This window comes from Vulpes lagopus, chromosome 13 (assembly GCF_018345385.1).
Source record: "Vulpes lagopus strain Blue_001 chromosome 13, ASM1834538v1, whole genome shotgun sequence".
In the NCBI taxonomy this organism is placed as follows: Eukaryota; Metazoa; Chordata; class Mammalia; order Carnivora; family Canidae; genus Vulpes; species Vulpes lagopus.
In genome coordinates, this window is record NC_054836.1 from 48246900 (window position 1) to 48268535 (window position 21636).

General features: G+C 40.2%; 1 protein-coding gene across 3 annotated transcripts in view; it reads right to left on the bottom strand.

Moving 5' to 3' along the window:
- ELMO1 (engulfment and cell motility 1) overlaps positions 1-21636 on the bottom strand; it is a 523086-nt gene that overhangs the window by 251981 nt on the left and 249469 nt on the right. For all 3 annotated transcript variants that reach the window (XM_041727391.1, XM_041727393.1, XM_041727394.1), the window contains exon 14: positions 17461-17565. In XM_041727391.1, the coding sequence (XP_041583325.1) occupies positions 17461-17565 (105 nt within the window). The remainder of the gene's footprint in view (positions 1-17460; positions 17566-21636) is intronic.

The window sequence follows — 21636 nt, forward strand, 5'->3', positions numbered from 1 at the left end:
TTACTAATAGTGTTTTAATTGCTTTATTATAAAATGCAAGAAAAATGTTGTCTATTATTTATGACTTTATCTAAATCTTGGAATCTTGGGTCTTACCAATGCAGGAAAAAAGTTGATAAAATTAAGGTCAATGTGAAAATAAGATTACCTGACATGTCAAACACTCCTGGGTGTACCAGGCATATTGTAAAGTTCCTACAGAAAAAAAAAGTTATTTATATCAAATACAATAGTACACTTGGGAACATTACCACCTAAATTTTATTATACTAATACAAAATGCCTTTTGATTTGGTAGGCAGGTTGCTAATACTAGCTGGGTTCTGGTCACATGAATACAACTTAAAACAAAAATCAGCAGTGATTCACCCAAGCATAAGTATCAGCATATCTGGGGCAAGGCCATTTGGGGGCACACCAGTATAGCTGCTAATTTGGCTTCCATTGCAGGATGGACAAAAGCCAGAAGGATAGCTACAGCCAGGAAGGCTATAGCATGTTCCAGATGGAAACCTATTTCCATGGCTTCCTACCATCTAACAGATATGTGCTGAGTGCCTTCTGTCTCTCTGCCACTGCTCTACACAGAGGAGCATAGCAGAGACACAACACATGATGTCTGCCTTCATGGAGCTTATACACCAGCACAGGTAAACAGGAAATAAATACCAAAAAAATTTCGGAGTATAATAAACAAGCACTACATTTGGAGAAAAACAAAGGGGGGGTGGTGGTGATAAACAGGGAGCAAAAGGATGAAATCACTACTGAATATTTGATGGAGAGGAAAGACCAATCCTGAACCTAAAGGCAACAAGGGAGGAAATGATAGGGATAACTGCGGAGCAGGTTCCCAGGAGAGGAAGCAGCAAGTACAATGACTGGAAGTTGCACTATACCTGGTCTGTCCAAGGTCAGCAGGATGTATAGACTGAACTGTGTTTCCTCAAAATTCATTTGTTGAGGGTCTAGCCCTCAGCACCTTAGAATGTGACTATACTGAGAGATAAAAGCCTTATAAAAGGCAATTAAGTTAAAAGGAGGCTATTAGGGAGGGGCTCTAAATCAATAGGACTGGTGCCCTTGTAAGAAGAAGAGACACCAGGGATGTTATTGCATAGCAGGATGCCCTGTGTGAAGACACAACAAGAAGGCAGCTGTTTGCAAGCCAAGGACAGAGGCCAAAGAAGAAACCAACCCTGTTGGCATCTTGATCCCACAGCCTCCAGAACTCTGAGAAAATAAATTTCTATTTTTACACCAGCCAGTCTGTGGTATTTTGTTATGGGGGCTCTAGGAGACCGATATGAAGGGGGTCTCTGAGGCTGGAGTGAGCAAAGAACAGATGGACATGAAGACATAGCAGCAGACTATGGACGACTCTTCCGGGTCTTGGCAATGACTCTGGATTTTACTCAGAGTGAGATGGGAGCCACTGGAGGATTTAGAGAAGAGAAGTGATATGATGAGAAAAATGTTTAGGATTGTTCTGGTTTCCTAATAGTCTGAGTACTGGGTTGAGGATAGACAAGAGGGGGCAGCCCTGGTGGCTCAGCGGTTTAGCGCTGCCTTCAGCCCAGGGTGTGATCCCAGAGACCCAGAATTGAGTCCCACTTCAGGATCCCTGCATGGAGCCTGCTTCTCCCTCTGCCTGTGTGTGTCTCTCTCTCTGTGTCGCTCATGAATACATAAATAAAATCTTAAAAAAAAAAAAAGAATAGACAAGAGGAACAAAGGTGGAAGCAGGAAGAACCAATTAGACTATTATAATATTAAAAGAGGGATATTTAGTGGATTACATTATTTTTTAAAAGATTTAGTTATTTGAGAGAGAAAGCATGCATGCACGCGGAGGGGAAAAGGGGCAGAGGAAGAAGGAGAAAGAAACGGAGAGAAGCAGACTCCCCCTTAAGCACAGAGCCCAACATGGGGCTCAATCTCACAACACTGAGTTCACAACTTGAGCCAAAACCAAGAGTCAGACATTTAACCTACCAAGGAGCCCCAGGCATCCCAATGGATTAGATTACTATATAGGCAGCAGAGGTGGGGAAAAAGAGGTGGAATTGTGTAGGTAGAATCAAGAGAATTTGTTGATGGAGGTTAATGGCAACTGAGTGTTAATGAAATGAAGAGTAATCCTCTGAGCCAGGGATTTTAGAGTCATTGGAAGGAGCTACTGCGGCAACCCATACTCAGTGCCATGAAACATTTCAGCATTAATGTTCTAAGTAGATTTAGCCAGGCTTAACCCCTGAAGAAAGTAGATCCTAGAAGGATGTTTGTAGCTAAATAACAACTGAGTACAGGAATTTCCAGCAATGAAACAAAATTGCCAGCTATTTTTTAATTCAAATGTTTTGTTTTGTGTTTTCCTCCCAAAAAAAACCAAGGAGGGAATTTCTGTTTCTCTGCCTGACATGTAAAAAGCTTGGAAGTTGTCACTCCTACATTCCCAACAAGAAAACGGCTGAACAAACTGAAAATCAATACCTCTTCCTAGTTCCATCAGAGAATTGAGGCCACAGGGCAGACTGTCACCCTCAAAACTGGAGAAACAGGCAAATAAGGAGGATTGCAGCTTACTGGGAGCAGAAACCAATGCTGGAGCCTGCTGGGAACACTCAAGGGTAAGCAACATTGCTAGAGACTGGATGAGACTTCAGAGGGAAAATCTCCTGGGGGCCCAGCCTAACAAGGACCCCCACACTTTCATGAGTTATACCTCTGGGAGCTGTGTTATGTTCTCAAGGTGAAGATCAAAGAAAAATCATCTCTTCCTTCAATCAGGGGGAGGAAAAAATTAAGCATATTAGACTAAGTCTTGAACTCTAAAGAGAATTCCATTCTCCTTAATAGTGGCCTGCCCTCAAGGGATTTGTAAAGCTTAAACTACTTTTTGTAGAGCCCAAGCAATCTGGGGGAAGGGAAATACTAGGTTATAGCCATGTTTAGCCTTCTTGTCTCATCTGAAAGAGGAGAAGGGAACTGAGAAAGACAGGTAAAAGTTCACAGCACAAAGGCACAGGCTCATTTAAAAGAAAGAGAGAGAAAGAGACCTAATCAAAGGACTATAGGACACTCCCCTTCTCTCTATATTTGACCATCATATAGACAGGGCTCCTGTATAATAACAGGAGATTACAAGTAAAACAAAACAAAACAAAACAAAAACCAACAAGCCTCAGACTCTATTTTTGAAGGAGTCTCTAGAGAAACACAAAGGCAACAGGAGAGACAAAAACAAGGACAGCAGAGGGAATTTCAGCCTCTGACACCACAGCTATAGCAAACCGTGAACACAGGATCATTTCTAACTAAACAAACATAAACTCTCACACTAAAGGCTTATTTACCTTGGTTCATATTACCCAATACATTATGTCCAGCTTTCAAGAAAAACTTATAAGAAATGCTAAAAGGCAAAAAACACAATCTGAAGAGACAAAGAAAACATTTGAGTCAGACTCAGATATGGTGGAGATTTGGGGCTTCTCAGATCAAGAATTAAAAATAACTATGACTAATATGCTAATGGCTCTAGCAGAAAAAGTGGACAACAGGCGAGAACAGATGGGCAAGGTAAGCAGAGATATGGAAACCCTAAGAAACAATCAGAAGAAAATGCCAGAAATGAAAAACACTTTAACAAAAATAAGAACATTTTTGATGGGCTCATTAGTATACTGGTCAGGGATGAGGAAAGAATCAGTGAGTTAAACATAAGGCAATACAAACTTCCCAAGCTGAAAAAAAAAAAAAAAAAAAGGAATTTGGTATCTCAAACCCATTCCTGCTACACTGTTCTACATCAAACCTCTTCATCTCTCATCTGGACCACTAGGATTACCCTGCTCTAGTTACAGATACCACCAATTCATTCTCCCTGCAAAGTGGTATTATATTATTTCCAGGTGAACTTAGACTAGTTTTAAATGTATATTGCAAACTCTAGGGCAGCAACTAAAAACTGTTAATAGAAGTATGATCGATAAAACAAGGGAAGAGAGAAAAGGAATCAGAAAATGCTCAATTAAAGCAGAGAGGGTAGATTAAAGTGAAAAAACAAAAGAAATACACACACATACACGCAGAAAGATAACAGATAACAGAAATGAATATGGTAGATATTAATCCAATTATATCAATAATTGCTTTAAATGTGAATTGTCTTTAAATATATCAACTGAATGTGTGGTAATTAATATGTTTTTAAAAATTACTCACAAGAGACACACAGAGAGAGACACAGAGATATAGACAAGAGAGAGAAGCAGGCTCCTGGTGGGAAGCCCAATGTGGGACTTGATCCCGTCATGCCATGAGCCAAAGGCAGACACTCAACTGCTGAGCCACGCAGGCATCCCTAAATATATCATTTAAAAAACAGAGACTGTCAAGGTAGATAAAAATTGAGATCGAACTACACGCTGTCCACAAAAAATCTACTCTACATATAAAGATACATAGACTATAAAAGTAGAGAGATGGAGAAAGATATGTCTTGGTATAGAGACCACTTTTAGGCAACAAGCTTGAGCAATGGAAACCTCAGTAAGGTAAACAAAACAAAACAAAAGGGCCCACAATGACCACAGAACTGAATGCAAACAGGCAATAATACAAACAGGCTCATTAAGCAATCCACCTCAAAATAGTCATAGTCCCTAACTGCCAATTACAACAGGCACAGTTGCTAAGATTACCAAAAAAAGAGAAAATTCCATACATTCCCATACCTCCTCACCATCTGTGTTGCTGGCCCCCATCCCATTGGCACCCCCCATACTTAGTGGCCCCAATCCGACTGGAGCACCCCCAGACTTGGTAATATGAATCAAAAGAAAACAACTAGCTATATCAATATGACTTTCTGGGCAAACTTCAGAGCAAGAAAAACTGTCAAGAAGAAAAGAGATACATTAAATAATGAGGAAGAGGTCAACTGTCTAGGAAGACAGAAGAATCCTTAAACACATTCACCTAACCACAGAATACTAAATTATGTTCGGCAAAAACTGATAAAATTGTGAGAAAATATAGACAAATTTGGTATTATACTTAGAGACTTGAATATCTATGTTTTGATAACTGATAGATTCAGCAGGCAGATAATCATTAAAAATAGAGTTGGAATAAACAGTACCATTAATCAACTGGATTTAATTGACATGCATAGAATACATCATCCAATAACAACCAAGTACACATTCTTCTCATACTCACATGGAACATTTATAAGGTAGACCATATTCCAGGCCATAAGATACATCTTAACAGAAAAGAAGAATAGAAATCACACAAAGTATGCTGTTGAACCACAGTGGAATTAAACTAGAAATCAATAAGCAAAAGATAGCTAGGATATCCCAAAATATTTGGAGATTAAACAGCACACATCCAAATAACACAAAGTTTAAAGAAAAAGCCTAAAAAAATTTTGAAGATATTTTGAACTAAATTAAAATGAAAATACAGCTTTTAAAAATTTATGGGATGCAGCAAAAGAATGCTTAGAGGAAAAATTATAGCATTTGATGCATGTATTCTAAAAGAAGAAAGATGTAAAATCAATTCCTGCACTTTAGGAAACTAGAAAGAACAAATTAAATCTAAAGTAAGTGGAAAGAAAAAAATTAGAATTAGAATAGAAATCAGTGAAATTGAAAAGTGGAAATTAACACAGAAAGGTCAATGAAACCAAAAGGTGGTTCTTTCAAAAGATCACTTAAAATGATAAAACTATAGCCAGGTTAACCAAGAAAAAAAGGGAAGAGATAAATTACCAACATTGAAAATGAAAGAGGAGCCATCACTACCGACCCGATAATAGTAAAGAGTAAGAAGGTGATACTATAAACAACTCTATACCCCACATATGTGATAACTTAGATGAAAGAGCCCAATTCCTCAAGAGACAGGAGACAGATAGTCTGAATAGGCCTGTATCTATTAAAGGAATGAAAGCAATAATTAGTAACCATTTAAAACAGAAAGCACCATTCCCAAATGGTTTTATTGGTGAATTCTATCAAACTTTTAAAGAAGAAGTGATGTCAATTCTCTACAATCTATTCCAAAAAATAGGGGCAGAGGAACACTTCCTAATCTGTTCAGGAGAACAGCATTACTCTAAACCAAAATCAAAGACATCACAAGAAAGGAAAATTACACACCAACACTCTTATGAACACAGATGCAAAATGCTCAAAAAAATATTGTCAAATAGAACCCAATAACTATACACTGTAATCAAACGGGATTTATTCCAGATACGCAGGGTTGGTCCAACATTCAAAAGTCAATTAATATAGCTCATCACGGCAAAGGAAGAAAAATCCTACAAAGATATTAATGCACATAGAAGAAGCATTTGACAAAATCCAACATCTACTCATGATAAAAACCCTCAGCAAACTAGCCATAGAGGGTGTTACAGGCTGAATTATGTCCTCCCAAATTCGTTTATTGAAGCCCTAACTCCTAGTGCCTCGGAATGTGACCATATTTGGAGACAGGGTATTTAACAAGTTCATAAAGTCAAAATGAGGTCATTATAGTGGGTCCTAATCCAATATGACTGATGTCCTTCCACAGGGCACAGACACAGACAGAAAGAGGACCATGTTAAGACACAAGCAGAAGACAAACATCTACAAACCGACAGGAGAGATCTTAGAAGGAATCAATCCTGCTGACACCTTGATCTCAGACTTCTGGCCTCCAGAAATGTGAAGGGAAATATTTCTGTTGTTTGAGTCACCCAGTCCATGGTGTTTTCTTACGGCGTCCTAGCAAATGGATACTAATAGGGAACTTCATCAGCTTAATAAAGAACATCTATTTAAAAAATCTACAGCAAACTAACATCATACCTAATGCTGAGACACTTGAGTCTGTCCCCGTAAGATCAGTATCAAGGCAAGATGTTCCCTCTTGCCACTCGTCCTCAATATCTTACTGAAAGTCCTAGGTAATGCAATAAGATAAAGGCATAAAAGGTATACAGACTGGGAAGGAAGAAATAAAATTGTACACAGATGACATGAGTATCTATCTAGAAAATTCCAAAGACTCAACAAACAACTCCTGGAACCTATAAGCAATTACAGCAAAGTTGCAGGATACTGGTTTATGGAATTTAACTAAATGTACCCCTCTAAAGCAAGATGCTAATCATTGGGGAAACTGTGTGCAACAGAGAGGGGCAGGGGGTGTAGGAGAACCCTCTGTACCTTCTGTTCAATCTTTCTGTAAACTGCTCCTAAAAATAAAGTCTATTATTTAAGAATAACTAAGAAGCCAATGAGGCCTATAATACCTTCCAATCTAGGCACAAAAAAGACAGAGGATTCCCAGAAAACTTTCCCTCTTAAAAAAAGACAGGCACAAGCGAGCGGCAGCTCCTGGATTTTCTGGATTGCAACACGGTGCAGCAATGACACCAAAGAGGGGAGGAACAACAGCAAACCCCCAGCACAGCAGCTGTTGAGCTCTGTACCGTGAAGGTAGAAAATGTATAATCAAAGATGGAAGCTTGATCAATGACAGCTGAAAGGAGGCACCTGGTCACAGAACAGGTGCTCAATAAATATTTATTTGTTTAGCCCGGCGAGACATCAAAATGGACAATGTGGACTGAGGGAGGACCAATTTGGAGAACTACTGGAAAGGTATGACTGAGTCTAAGAGACCTCTGGGCAGTGACTGCTAAGGGCTTCGCTGGTACTCTAGTGAGGGTGTCTGTAGTTTCCAACCTTGTAATTCACTCTGGGCTTGGGTTTACAGTGTGTCAACTACATAGAGTTCATTATGTAGCTTGGTTTCTTTTTTTTTTTTTTTTCTCAAGCAATCTATCATTGTGTTGTAAAGCCCTTACTGCATTTTAATAAAAAAAAAAAATACATAAACAGAAAAACCTTCAAATATAGCTGAATAAAACATTTCTGAATCTAATACCCAGCTTGGGCTGGTAGCATAGGAGAATGAAACAGATAGTCATCCTGTCTTGGACCTGCTTCAGATTTCAGATTCTGAATCCGGCACCGAAAGAACTCAGGTGGCATGAGCACAGAGCACATACACTGTCTCACCGAGTAGTGAATGTACGTGGAACCTGCCTGCCCCTCCTCGGATGATGGATCTTCTGAGACAAAACCAGGCCCGTGTTAAACAATGATCTCATCCTGAGGCCTGAAGCATCCCTTTCAAATCACTGACTTTGGAAGTCAGAAATTCTTCTTTTCCAGTGCAATTAGTAAATCTAATCACATATATTCACACTCTCAAGGGGTCCTGACTAGCAGTAACAGCTTGGTTATTCACAATCAATGAAATTAATGCCGCTATTTTTATAACATGAAAAAAGCCACAGGAAAATAAGCCTCCAGGCTGTGGACCTTGGTCAAAGAAAGAATAAAAATAAAAGCAAAGAATAAAGTATGTCAGTGAGTTATTAGACAAAGAGTCATTTTAAAGTTCCAGCAAGGCTAGGCCTTGGGGTCCTTGTTATTCCAAATTGATTCTGTGCTCCAGATCACCTAGAAGGAAAACGTCATTCAAATAAAAAAGGTTCCTTTACATGAAACTGTGTGTTTAACTGGCAACATATAATTTCATTAAAAAAAAAATTAGGAGCAATTGCTGCTAAAGCCATTTCAGGGACAAGAGGAGGGGAGGATCTGTCAGCACTGTGGGAGCAAAAAATGATGTGCCACCAAGCTTTATTCCAATCATTTGCTTCATAGTTAAGTTTAATTACACATTACACACTGTCCTGTAATTATGCCGCTTGGGAAACTGCCAATTTCCCCCTTGAAATGTTAAAAGTTCCTTAATTTATTTTAAAGACTCAGCACTGCCTCCATCAGCACCCTGCCTTAGTGAGTGGAGGATACTTGGTTCCTGCTCCCTTTAAATGACGACTAGTGGGCAGCCAGGGAGCCGCTGCATGGTTTGACATACGGTGTGGAGGGCTGACCATGTGCACAGCCCCAAGAACACTGTATTTATAATAAGATCTGATGATTTTGTGTCCTTGAAATTGACAACCGGAGAATGTGAGAAGCATGACTGTTCCTTCTGCCCGCCCTTGGGAGGCTGAAATTTAAGTTCTTTATTCTTAGCAAGAGAGAGAGGACATATTCATCAAGCATAACTTTTGCACTGGGAAAGGGAAAAGGCAAATAAAATGGTTTGAGCACCCACTGTGTGCTGATACTGTATTTAGAACTTCACAAACGTCACCGTGGACCCCCAGGTACTGGAGGCCACTAACTCAGGTCCCTCAGGTACAAGGCACGTAACTAGAATGCATGAAGCAGACAGACAATATGATAGAGAGTTCTGGGGCTCATGGTTACTTGAAGAGAGAATGCCTACCCAGCCTACAGGCGACTCAAATTCTCTTCCCTTTAAAAATACTGGGCCACTTGAGCAAACACATCCACAGACTCATCTGAACTGTAGCTGAGACCCCCCGTAGGAATCTAAAAACCCCTAAAAAGCCACCGGAAGCAGACTGCTTGGCTTTAAATTCAGCTCTGGCACTTCCCCAGCTGTGCAACCTTGGGCGAGCCACCTAACTTCTCTGTGTGACAGTCTCCTCGTCTGTAAATAGAAGTAACAGCAGTGCTGACCTCAGAGGGGTGTTGTGAAAGATTAATAAACGGGCTTGGCACAGTTGTCATGTCATGGCAAGCTCTGTGTTTGCTACCACACGTATGTTTATGCCTTCTGATGAAGGAGACAGAAGTCAAAATGAGTTTCCCCCAAAAGGCTTTGAATTTGATGTGGGTCTCAGCAAACAGATCTGTGTCCTGGAAGAAGAGGGTACGAGGGTCACCTTATCTTCCCATCTCTGGGAGCACTGAAGGGAAAATTGCGAATAATGTGTGTGAAGTACTCAAAATATGCAAAGGCTTAAGAGATGGCAGCTTTTACCATTGTAGGTCATCTCAGAGCATTTCTTTTCAGCACTGCCTCTAGGGCTAGCCTCCAGGTCTCAGTGGGGAGTTAGGGTCTAAGTCAATATTTCTTTCAACTATTTTTTTAGGAGTGTGTTTACCACGTATGCATCCTGAGGAGGAAGAATCCGTCAAAAGGTTTTGAAATCGTGTAAACACACTTTAAATTTTTCATCTGTTAAAAAAAAAAAATGACTACCATGAAAGAAGCTTGAGAAAACAATTCTTAAATACAAATATCCGTCTTTTCCCATAATCTAATTTACTTGACGTATTATAAATATTTCTGTCCTGATTTAGTGTAACATTAGAAACACACACGTGCCCTGGCTCACAACTGCATGAAATCATTATACTTAATCTTATTTTTAAAGGGATTTCTATTCTTCCCCCACTCAGGAAATCCATTATGTTCTAGCGTAGTTACCCAGTGTGCTCAAATATTCCAATTAGTTGAAAATGTTCATCATAAATTAGGAGGGATGTTGAGGCAAGAACTGCAGGGTGCATGAAGAACAAGTCATTTCCAGTGTTTACTCTTAATTTTGTTACTAGAAGCCTCAAGACTTTATAAATTCCGTGTTAGGTATGTAATAGTCTCATTAAGAAAACATCTTACTTATGACAAATATCATACTAAAGAAAGTATACAAGAGAGGTCAGGTTTGTTCTAGTCCACAGTGACCCAAAACCAGAGTATTTCTCTAAGAAAGAGTACCGCTGCTTAAAATTAGGTCACTGGTTAAGAAAGCAAGTCCTCAACGATTCTCATATAGCTAAACAGTATGATAATTTATAAATCGGTGAATGTTTACCTGCTCAGTATATTGTGGAAAATTGCAAAGAACTGTCAAGTAAAGGCTTTGTGACTCGGTAGATGTATCCAGGATAGGTCACATCTAAAAATCCAGAAGAAGACAAGAAAAACCCCAAAGGGGAGAACAAAAAGAAAATATAATAAGACAAACAAACTCTACTCTCTTCTTTTGCCTGCAGTTCTAATTTCTGATATTTAAGAACTAGACCCTGCCTTTCTTCTTGACCACCACAGCCACCGTGCATAGCACCAGCTTGGCAGATGATAGGTGTTTGATAATATTTCCTGAATGAGTCAGTGAATGAAAAAATGCGAATGTTAAAAGGGATTTCTCTCCCTTTAGTTAGATGCTTTTTAGCATCTAAGAAGATGGGCTGTTTTTCTTTTCTGTGTGATTTTTTTTCCCCTGAAAAAGATGTAAGCAATAACAGAAATATCTCATTTGCATGCATTTGGCTTTTATTGTTGCACATTTAAATAGCTTATCTGACGTCTTTAGGGCCTAGGATTAATGCACAGCACGCTTCTGTCTGGCTGTAATGCCAAGAGGGAGACAGATGACTGACAATAGGTTCTGAAGCTCCCCTGATCCTCTAAATGTCACTTCTCATGTCACTAGTCTGAAACTTACAACCACGTCTGAAATCTGGAAAGCTTGGCAGTGATACCTTTGCCGGGTTCATTTATTTCTTTAAATAACATCATTCGAGTCTCAATCAAATATTGGGTAAAATGGTAACATAAAGGAAAAAGACAGCCTTGGTTTTCAAAGGATTTACAATTTAATAAAGGTAATGTGATGTTGTATAAACATAAAGTTTGTAGTTAGGTATTGATGTACGTATTGATGTTTATGCATAAAGTTTGTAGTTAAATGAAAAGAGAAGGTACCACCTCTCACACTGTGAGGAATGACTTTCTGATTATGCCAGATTTAGGAAGACTGTAAGTAAATACAAACACTTCCTCAATGGCATCATCAACTCTCCATGTCTTCTAACCATTAGTCTTTGACTCTGCCCTCTTCTCCTCCATCTCATCAAGAAGAGCATTGTTGTGTCCACCACACTCCAAGCCCAGAGACAGGACACTGCAGGTTTGAAGGCCAAAGACTGAAGTTCAAGTTGCACTTGTCTACTGGCTATTTGTCCTATTGGGACTCTCCGTACCTCTCTAGATCCCACTTCCTGGGTCTACAAGATGGTGATGACAATGCTTCTCCCACTGGATTTTCTTGAAGACTGAGCTAACGTACAGAAGATGACTTCTAGGCTAACCCAACACACGCTAGGTACACATTTTCTCAAACAGGGGATGACAAATGGGACTGTGAAGACTGGACTGCATCCTGAAACCACTCTCTTTTAGTTGTAGTGTGTCTTAAGTATTTTTCATGATCCTACTTCTTCCTCAGACCTGGGCATCACGTGTTTTGGGGCCCTGAGATTTCCTCATCATTACTTCCTGCTTTGTGGCTCAGTCTTGGCTCCCACAATAGCCAGCATGAGTCTTGAACCGAATGTAAAACCCAATCATTTTGGGTTTTTTATTTTCAGTAGCGCCCAATGAATAATTAAATATAACAAGAACACATGTTATAAGTCCAAAGGTTTTATTTCCAGTGGAGTCACTAATCTTCTTTCTTCTAAGGTACTGAGATTTGCCACTCCAGGGATGGAGGAGAAAAGCAAAACAAAAAAGCAAACAAAACCAAAACATGCAACACACTCTGCTCTGTACCATTATCCTGTCTGTGAAATAATGACAGCAGGATCATGGGAGCAAGCCAAGTGTCACCCTCCACCTCTCACAGAGAGAGCTTTGACGGGGGGAGAGCCGGGAAGTGAAGCAACTTCAGAAAAAGCGAAAGCAATTATGCCCGGAGTAAATAAGACCCAGAAGTCTGAAATCATACTATGCCTCAAGATTTTACTCCAGGCGTAATGGGATGCTCAGATTTCTAATTCTTCCTCCTGTTCCTGGCCTGTCCAAGTGTAGGGTAATTCAATTACATCCAGTACTTTCATTAGTACCCAGTTAGAGAGTACATTTAAATAACACACAAGAAATCAGGCTGCCAGTCAATAAACTCATGTTGCAAAAATATACCTCTATGAAGCTGTTAAAAGGAATGAAGCCCATGATTCTCAGATGATAAAAAAAAAATGAATTAATCCTTGGCAAGAGGCCATTTAAATAAAAACTAAAGAAAGTCTCTAATCAATTAACAAGAAATTATTAAAATCTACTGTGTGCCAGGTACTACAAAGGGAAGGCTTATGGCCCAGGGGTAGTTCCCAAAATGTTTGAACTCTGTTTAGAAAGATTATGTTTCTAGCTGGTCTGGAAGGTGGGTGTGAAGATACCAGACTTCAGCAGGGAGGCCATTAAGATAATTCAGCAACCATCTAGATGAACAGATTAAAGGGAATGATCAAGTCTAAGGATGTAGAATTTATAGAATGTGGCATCTACCTGGGTTCGAGCTCTGCTGCCCACATCTCACTGCCTACTAGACACGTCCACCGGACAGATATCCCACATGCATATAAGGGTCTGGATGTCTCCAAATGACTAGCCCCTCACAGACCCTTACTGTTTGTCCCATTAATGACATTACCATCCTTCCATTCACTCAAGCCAGTCATCTCCCTCTCCCTCAGAGAGAGCCCAGTTTATTTTAGTCCCAAAATAATTCACTCAAACTGCCTCTCCTCAGTGTCACTACCTTAGTTCAGATTACTGTCATTTCTCCTTAAGGTCCCAAATCTTATTTTTGCCTCTCGTCTTGATTTCTCACATTTGTTTTCTGGCAGGAAAGTGATTTTTCTAAAATTAACTCACATCATCTTTACTTAAAACACTTCAGAAATTTTTCAATGCCTTGAGGTGAAAGTCCAAACAAACACTTCAATATGGCCTCAAGGGTTCCTAATGAGCCAGCTCACATGGCCTCAAGCCATGATCCTATTCACCACTCCCTGCTTTAGCCATCCTCTATTATTTTTGGTTCCCTAAAAAAGGCGCACACCTCTATACACTTGTTTACATGTTTCCCTCCACTTGGATTACTCTCCATGTCCCCATCCCTTCACCTGATTATCTAGCATTATCCAATAGGTCCTAGTGTAGATGCCACTTCCTGACTCCCACACCTGTGTTGGTGACTCTCCTCTGTGTCCCCAAGATGCTCCCCTTTCCCCTGCCCAAACTATACTCCACGTGGCTGGGAAAGTGACTGGCATTTACCTCTTCATGCCTCCTTTACTCCTCAATGACAGTACTCACAAGTGACTTGCTCCTTGGGGAATCCCCATCACCTAGCTCCCCGCTGAGCATTTGATAGTTACTCAGTAACCATGTGTAGCCTGAGTCACTGAAAAGAGAAAAACCTCTACAATTGAGTCCTTGACATTCTGGGCATGAAGATGGAACAGGCAGAGGGAAAGAAACCCACCAAAGAGGCTAAGAGAAATGGACAAGAAGTTGGATCAAGACAGACAGTATTGGCTTCAGGCAAAAAGGAGAAACTGGTCAATGGCAGTGTCTGGTGTCAATGGAAGGGCAGATGAGAGGAAGGAAGAGAGGGGCTGTTCTACATTTGGCAGGAGAACAGTTTCTGGAAAGTGATGAGTGGAAGCCTTGGTTCAGGGTGCTGAGAAGTGAGTGGCAGATGAATTGGAACACGGCAAGAAGACAATCCAGAAAAATACAAATATGTGGTGTTTGAAGGAATATGATAGCTGGAAGGGGTGTCAGGGGCAAAGAGGAAATGTGTGTGTGTGTGTGTGTGTGTGTGTCATAATTCCTTTTAAAGATCTCAACTGGAAATCTGACTGGCAAAGTGAAGGGTGAGGCCACATTCAGGTACAGAATAAGAGTTTACTGAATGAAAGATATAAATAATAAATAAATTACTGCATTCAGACAGGAGATCTACCTGTCAAAAATAAAGCAAGCTTCATCAAAATATAAACTTATTTTTAAAAAAGAACCCATTTGGGGCACCTGGGTGGCTCAGTCAGTTAAAGTGTTTGCTTTTGGTGCAGGTCATGATTCCAGAGTTCTGGGATCGAGTCCCACCTAAGGCTCCATGCTCAGTGAGGAGCCTGTTTCTCCCTCTACTTGCTGCTCCCCCTGCTTATGGTCTCTCTCTCTCTCTCTCTCTCTCTCCCCCCCCCCCCCCCGCCCCTGTCAAATAAATTTTTAAAATCTTCTTAAAAAATAAAATAAATAAAAAATAAAAAGAACCCATTTTTATGTTTCAGAAGAGGCCACTCAGCTCATAGATAAAAATTTAATGAGCTGTCTGGGATGACGGTTTTCACCATCTGTAACCACTACTTCACTATCACTGGGATAACGGTTTCCAGAGCCACTCCAAGACTTCCTTGTAGAAGCTCTCAGACTTTGTATGTGATCCCCTAAACCCAACTATTCATGTAAATGACTTTGGCTTTCCATCTGGAAGTAAATGCCCCAAAGTCAGACGGGACAAAGGAAATATCAGGAAAGTGATGCTGGGGATCCCTGCGTGGCTCAGCGGTTTGGCATCTGCCTTCAGCCCAGGGCATGATTCTGGAGTCCCGGGATCGAGTCCCACATCGGGCTCCCTGCATGGAGCCTGCTTCTCCCTCTGCCTGTGTCTCTGCCTCTCTCTCTCTCTCTCTCTCTCTCTCTCTGTGTGTGTCTCACGAATAAATAAATAAAATCTTAAAAAAAAAAAAGGAAAGTAATACTTCTGAGAAAATAACAGACATCTCAGTTATAGACAGAGATATAGATATTATCGCATATAGATACTGTCTAGTCGGTAAAGAAAAGGGCATGTGAAAAAAAATAATAAAGAAAAGGGCACGTGGACAAAAAGATCCACATTTTTCCTTACAAATATGTTATTTTCTTTTAAGTCCTTACCAGATATAAAGTTCTTACGGGTGCCATGTATTAATCCATGTGTTCATTTTACTTATAACAGTTTAGAGAATACACTGAGGAAAATGGGCTTCAAACGCTAAATTACTTTTCGTGAGACATATGCTTCTTATGCAATTAACAATACAGTCAGCATCAATAAGCTCTAATTTTAGAAACCTTCATCTACAGGCATTAATCAGTTAATGCTAAATTCAATTTCTATCTGGCTTCTTCTTTTCACACTCAACTCTCCAAGGCTATATACTATATGGTATCTCAAAAATACTATTTACTTACTGTGAGAGCAGATTATATTCCTAGAAAAAAAATCTGTACAATAAATATATACACGTATAAGCCAAATTAAACTTTCATGAAAAAATAATTTTCTTATGAAAGACTGCATTCTGACTAAGCACCTGATCCCAGACTGTTCACGGGAATGCATCAAATCCTTTACATAATCAAATTACAAATAATATTTCAGTACAAATCAAAGCTTGTCAAACTGCACATATAGGAAAACACATAAAGTTAAAATATAGTACCTACAGGGAACTCAGAAATCTGGCATGGCTTTTTTCAAGGGGGCCGTTCCCGGGTAGAATAATTTTTCACTGTGCAGTGTCCCATGAATTACAGGTTTGGGCCAGCAGTACCCTACTGGCATGGCGACTATGAAACCTACCCACACATTTCCAAATGCCCTCTGGAGGGGTACCGCTCTCTTGTTTGGAGAAGAAACTTAGCCTAGACAAGAGGAGTTGTCCACATTACTATCACTACACCATGACAGTGCCCAGTCATGAACCCTGGTCTCCAAAAGCCAGTGCTGCCAAGAGGGATCCAACAGAGAATATCAGAGTATTAGATTCATCTTCTTCTAGTTTGAGCCTTACTCTTTCTGCATTAGGCAATTCACTCATCAAGTATTTTCTTAGCTGAGATCCAGTCGTCATTTTAACCACTTGCCAATTCCCTTGGCCCGTGTATTCATATCCTCCTCCATCTCAGTCTTGGATGAGTATACCTCAACCCCATTGAATCTGGGCTCCTGTCCCTGATGACAGGGGCTAGCGGTCAGCACAATTCCAGTGCACCCAGTGGAGCTGCCCTATGTCACCATCCCTAGGCTCCTGCTGGTTCACACTTGGCCCTTTCCACATGGCACTGCCCACTCAGCAGGTGGCACCTTCTTGTTTCCTTCTGCCCCACCCACAAAAGAGTCCCTCTCAGTGGTGGGAGTTTCACTAGTCTGTTATGAAATGTGAGAAAAATCATTTCTCTTTCCTCCCCATCTCTCCCATTCTTCTCTTTCTTTTTTGTTTATCTCATTGTGTCTCCAGCATTGGACTGAACAGAAGCAGAACCAGAGAGAATTCTCAGTCTCTTTTCCAACAAGTGGAATAAGCCATCAGGGTCTCCACTAAAGTTGGAATTGTGGAGGCTTAGGGTAGATATTTCATTTCTCTTCCTTGCTATTTAAGCCTAAGAATTTTTGTAAATAAGAATCTTATATATGAGTTTTATATAAGACACTTTCCAGTATCTACTGTGTATTTTTAAATGTCATCATGTGAGAAAATTTAAGTTAAAAAAAATCTCAATTTGTGTCCCTATTGATTTCATTTTATTTTAATATTTATTTTACTGGGCGATGAAAGCCAAAACTCTGGAGCCACTCACCTAAAGGTAATCCCTCCATACTTGTAAGTTAGAAATTCAAATTCAGTTGGGAACCTACAACAGCTGCATGCTTACCCGGATGTAGGCATCCTGGTGGTGCTTGGCAAAGTACAGCATATTGTCCAGGGCTAACATCCCGGGAGGGGTCTGGGTAAAGTCCATGGCAGGGTTGACATGATTCTGTGATTAAAACAAAATATTGGATCAGGTTAATTCTTTCTCCTCTCAAGACCAAAGTACCACAAGGCCAGCTCCAAATAACCAAGTAGGATGACATTTTCTATCTTCAGGTAAACCTACTGGGTTGGCAGTGAGGGCTTCTCTCTACAGGTGCAGCTTTAATATCTGGGCTTGGGAAACTCAGCTGAAAATGGAAATATAAGATTACTCTTAGACACTATGACCCTGTGGGGAAGAGAAAATAATGTAAAAACTGTACTTCTGGTGGCTGTGCTGTTGGTGGAACCAGTAGCATTTGGGGAGAGAGATCTGGGATGATGCCACATCTCTGGCATTCATCCTTCTGTACTTTAGTGTCTTCATCCTTCTGGGTGAGGGCTAAGTACAGCCATATCTGCCCATGGACTTTGTGCACTGTCCAGGCTTAGACCATCTGCAGGCCTCTGAGTATAGACACTTGATAAAATTTCAGATGTCCACACATTCCTGACATCAGCCTGCTGACAGGCAGTGTTCTGGTTTTGTGGTCACTACACACAGTGCCAAGGGCCACAAAGACAAAATAATAGCTACAAATATGCCCAGCAAATTCTCCATATGCTCAAGATCACTCAGTAAACACCACAAGACTGTTGCTCAGAGCTGCAAACCACTCTCCACCATCATTAAAAAGGATCACCAAGATCTGTCCCAAAAATTCAGATCTACATGGTAAATGATTTAAGTCATTTTTTGTTAAAGAGATGAAAAAGAATGTTAAAGAGATAATAAAGAAAACTGTTTTTACCTCATAACACAGGTAATTTGTATGCAGCTACATATTTTTGTTTTGTTCCTGTGTATGTCTTAATAAACAGCTTGAATCTCTGATTTGCCAGGGACATTTTGGTTCACTGCAATTTTTTCTAATTTAAGTACAGGAAAGCCTTCTTGTTCACTTGCTCGAGGTTCAAACAACTAATACTTTTCTGCAATATTGAAGAGTACATCTAAACTGTCTTTTCCATTCTGATTTGAAAAAAAAATATGAGCTAATAAAGGACCTATGGAACAGTGGTGCTGCCTATTGGCCTAAGTTTCAAGAGCATCCCCGTCCATATCTCTTTTTTTTTTCTTTTTAAGATTTATTTTATTTATGAGAGAGAGAGAGAGAGGCAGAGACACAGGAGGAGGGAGAAGCAGGCTCCATGCCAGGAGACCGACGCGGGACTCGATCCCCGGACTCCAGGATTGTGCCCTGGGCCAAAGGCAGGCACCAAACCACTGAGCTACCCAGGGATCTCCCCCGTCCATATCTCTATAGCAAGGTGGGTCTGTGCAGTGACTTCAATATTTTATTTTAGCATTTTATTCTGATCAATAGAAGATGTCAGAAAGATTTTAAAATACCCAAACACTACCACTTGCAATAAGAAAGATGCATCTCCTAAAATTAATATACTTGTAACAAAAATAAAAATCACTGGGCAGACCAAATGCAGTAGTGTTTAGCCTTCATTCAATACTCACTAAAGTAGGAGGGTCAGGCTTGTATCAATAACAAGGGGACCAAAAGGCTAGAAATAAATGACCAGAGATTCAGTTTGAAAAGTAACTTGTAATGAAAGATTTTACGACAGCTTTAGTTCTTGGAATAATGGAATTCATCCATTATACACAAATTTATTATTTTGACTTCAATACATTAGATTTTTATGAACATAAGCAACATTTTAAAAGTTGGTATTTGCTGAGTACTTTCTGAGGGCTGGCACTAGTTTGTGCTTTGCATGTATGATCTAATAATAAATAGGCAGTGGGCATTACTATTATCCCCACTGTATGGATGGGAAACTGCCACTTAGATGAGACAAGAAGCTCGCCCAGGGCCTCACAGCTTGGATTTGACAGAGCAGGCAATGTCTTGTTTGGACAGTATGTCTCAGCACGCTTTTGTTCCCACTTTGTTCCCTACCACTGGTTTATAAGTTGAATGCATTTATTTTGGTGCTGCTAGCATTTAGACTTTCCATAGCCAGGGAAAAGTCTATTTGAGAAAAATACAGGCTAATCAATATTAGCTGCTATGAAGTAGCCCAGCCAACAAAGGAGACTGTGCCAAATGTAAGAGAGAAAAAGATGACATGTACTTCAGACCTATTTCTAGGGTTGCTCTGAGTCCATTCCAAAAATAAACACACAAAAAGGAAATCAAATGACGAAAATTAGTTCCTCTGAATCCAATTCGAACAACCCCACAAAGCTATGTCAGTGAAGCTGACCAAGCAGAAGGTCCCTATGGCACTAAAGTCATCAGTTTTGTTTCAGTTGTGCTTCCAGGATCCACTCAAAGCCTAATAGCAATCACACCCCTCCTTGGGCACATATGGAGGGGATCTAATAGGGTGATGCTGCTCTCAGAAGGTCTTACAGTTAAGAAATAATATAATTTATTTTTAGGATTCTTTTAAAGAAATCTAGAGCTCTTTAGCAAATAATCCCAATAAAATAATGCCTGCTACGTGTCAGGCATTACTTAAAGTACCTTGCATATGCTAACTCTTAATCCTCATAAAACTTCCCCCAAAGTAGGTTCTATTATTATCTTACTTTGAACGACAATTGCTGAGCATCTGGGTAGCTTGCCCCAAGCTTCAGAGCCAGTTATGTGGCAGAGCCGGAATCTGAACTCAGGGCACAGGGCTTTAACCAGGATTTTAATGTCAAGTCATTGGTCAACTGGACACTGCTGGGAATACCACGAAGATGACCATTGCAGCTCCTCAATCAGCATCATTCACTCAGGCAAAGTGGGCCTGTGATCCATCCCTTTGAATAAAAGCTATAATTTCTCTATCCCTCCCAGATAACAAGCCAAAGTCTCTCTCATGTTCAATAAACCATGCCTTATTGTCTCCAACAAACAGACCCTTACTAAACAAAAGCCAATTAGAAAACTGCCTTTGATTCCCTATGACTTGCCCTGAATTGATAAAGCATCATTGCCTTTTAGATGAAAAACATTACTTTGTATTTCTGGGGGAACTATGCGTTCTCCCACTTGTGCTCACTTGCTTTCCCTCTCTCTTACTTTTAACTTCAGGTATCATTTCCCCAGTCTCCCTTTCCTTGAAATGCTTGTTTCTTTTTTCTCTTTTGATTTTAATAAGCAGTAAAATGATTTTACAACCCCAGATTTTGATAATGAGAAAAAGAATAAGAATTACATGCCAAAACAGTTGAAAGCTTTCTATACCGTGACAAAAATACCCTGAGAATCCAGCAAGGCCAACAGTTTCCCCAGTCCTTTCTTATTTATGAGATGCTCTGGATACAGATTTATTTTCTTTGCTTGTTCCATGTTATTTTTTTCCACCTGTCTTGAAATGGAAGCTGCAAGAGCTTTGATGAATAGCTTGAAATTTTTCCTTGTTTTACTGCAAAGCCCGTGTACCTCTGTACATCCTTCTGAGATGCCATTTGTTAGTTCCCGTAGAAGTGCTGCTCCGTGAATCACATTAGACAGCTCTGGCCCCCAAAGGAGGGGGTAGCGTCTGCCTTCCCTCCCAAAGCACCAGGGTTTTTCCACTTTGGGACAATGGATGAAGAAAGCACAATTTACATTATAGTGAACATTCTATGGGATGTTTGGGTATAGAGTTCCCAGAGATCTGTTTCTTTTCTGTTACCCATATGCCAGCTTTTTAGCTGAATTACCTACACATCCAAGAAAAGGTTCAAGGCCTAAGACAAAGAATCTTCCAACCTGTTACACCAAGGCCACTGGAGAGCTGGAACGGCCTTCAGATATGATCTAAGCTGGTAGCTTTATTTTATAGATGAGAAAACTGTACCCCGGTGGAGAGCCGCAATGCTCAAACTTGAGCAGCCATTCAAATCTCCTTGGAGGCTTCTTAAAGCACCAATTCCTGGTCTCACCCCATAGTCTCTGATTCAGAAGGATTGTAATGGGTCTGAGAATTTGAATCTCCAACAAATTCCCAAGTGATTTGATGCTGCTGGATGGGGACCACACTTTGAGCCCTGCTGGTGCCTAAAATGGTTCATTTCAGATAACACAAGTATAGCAGA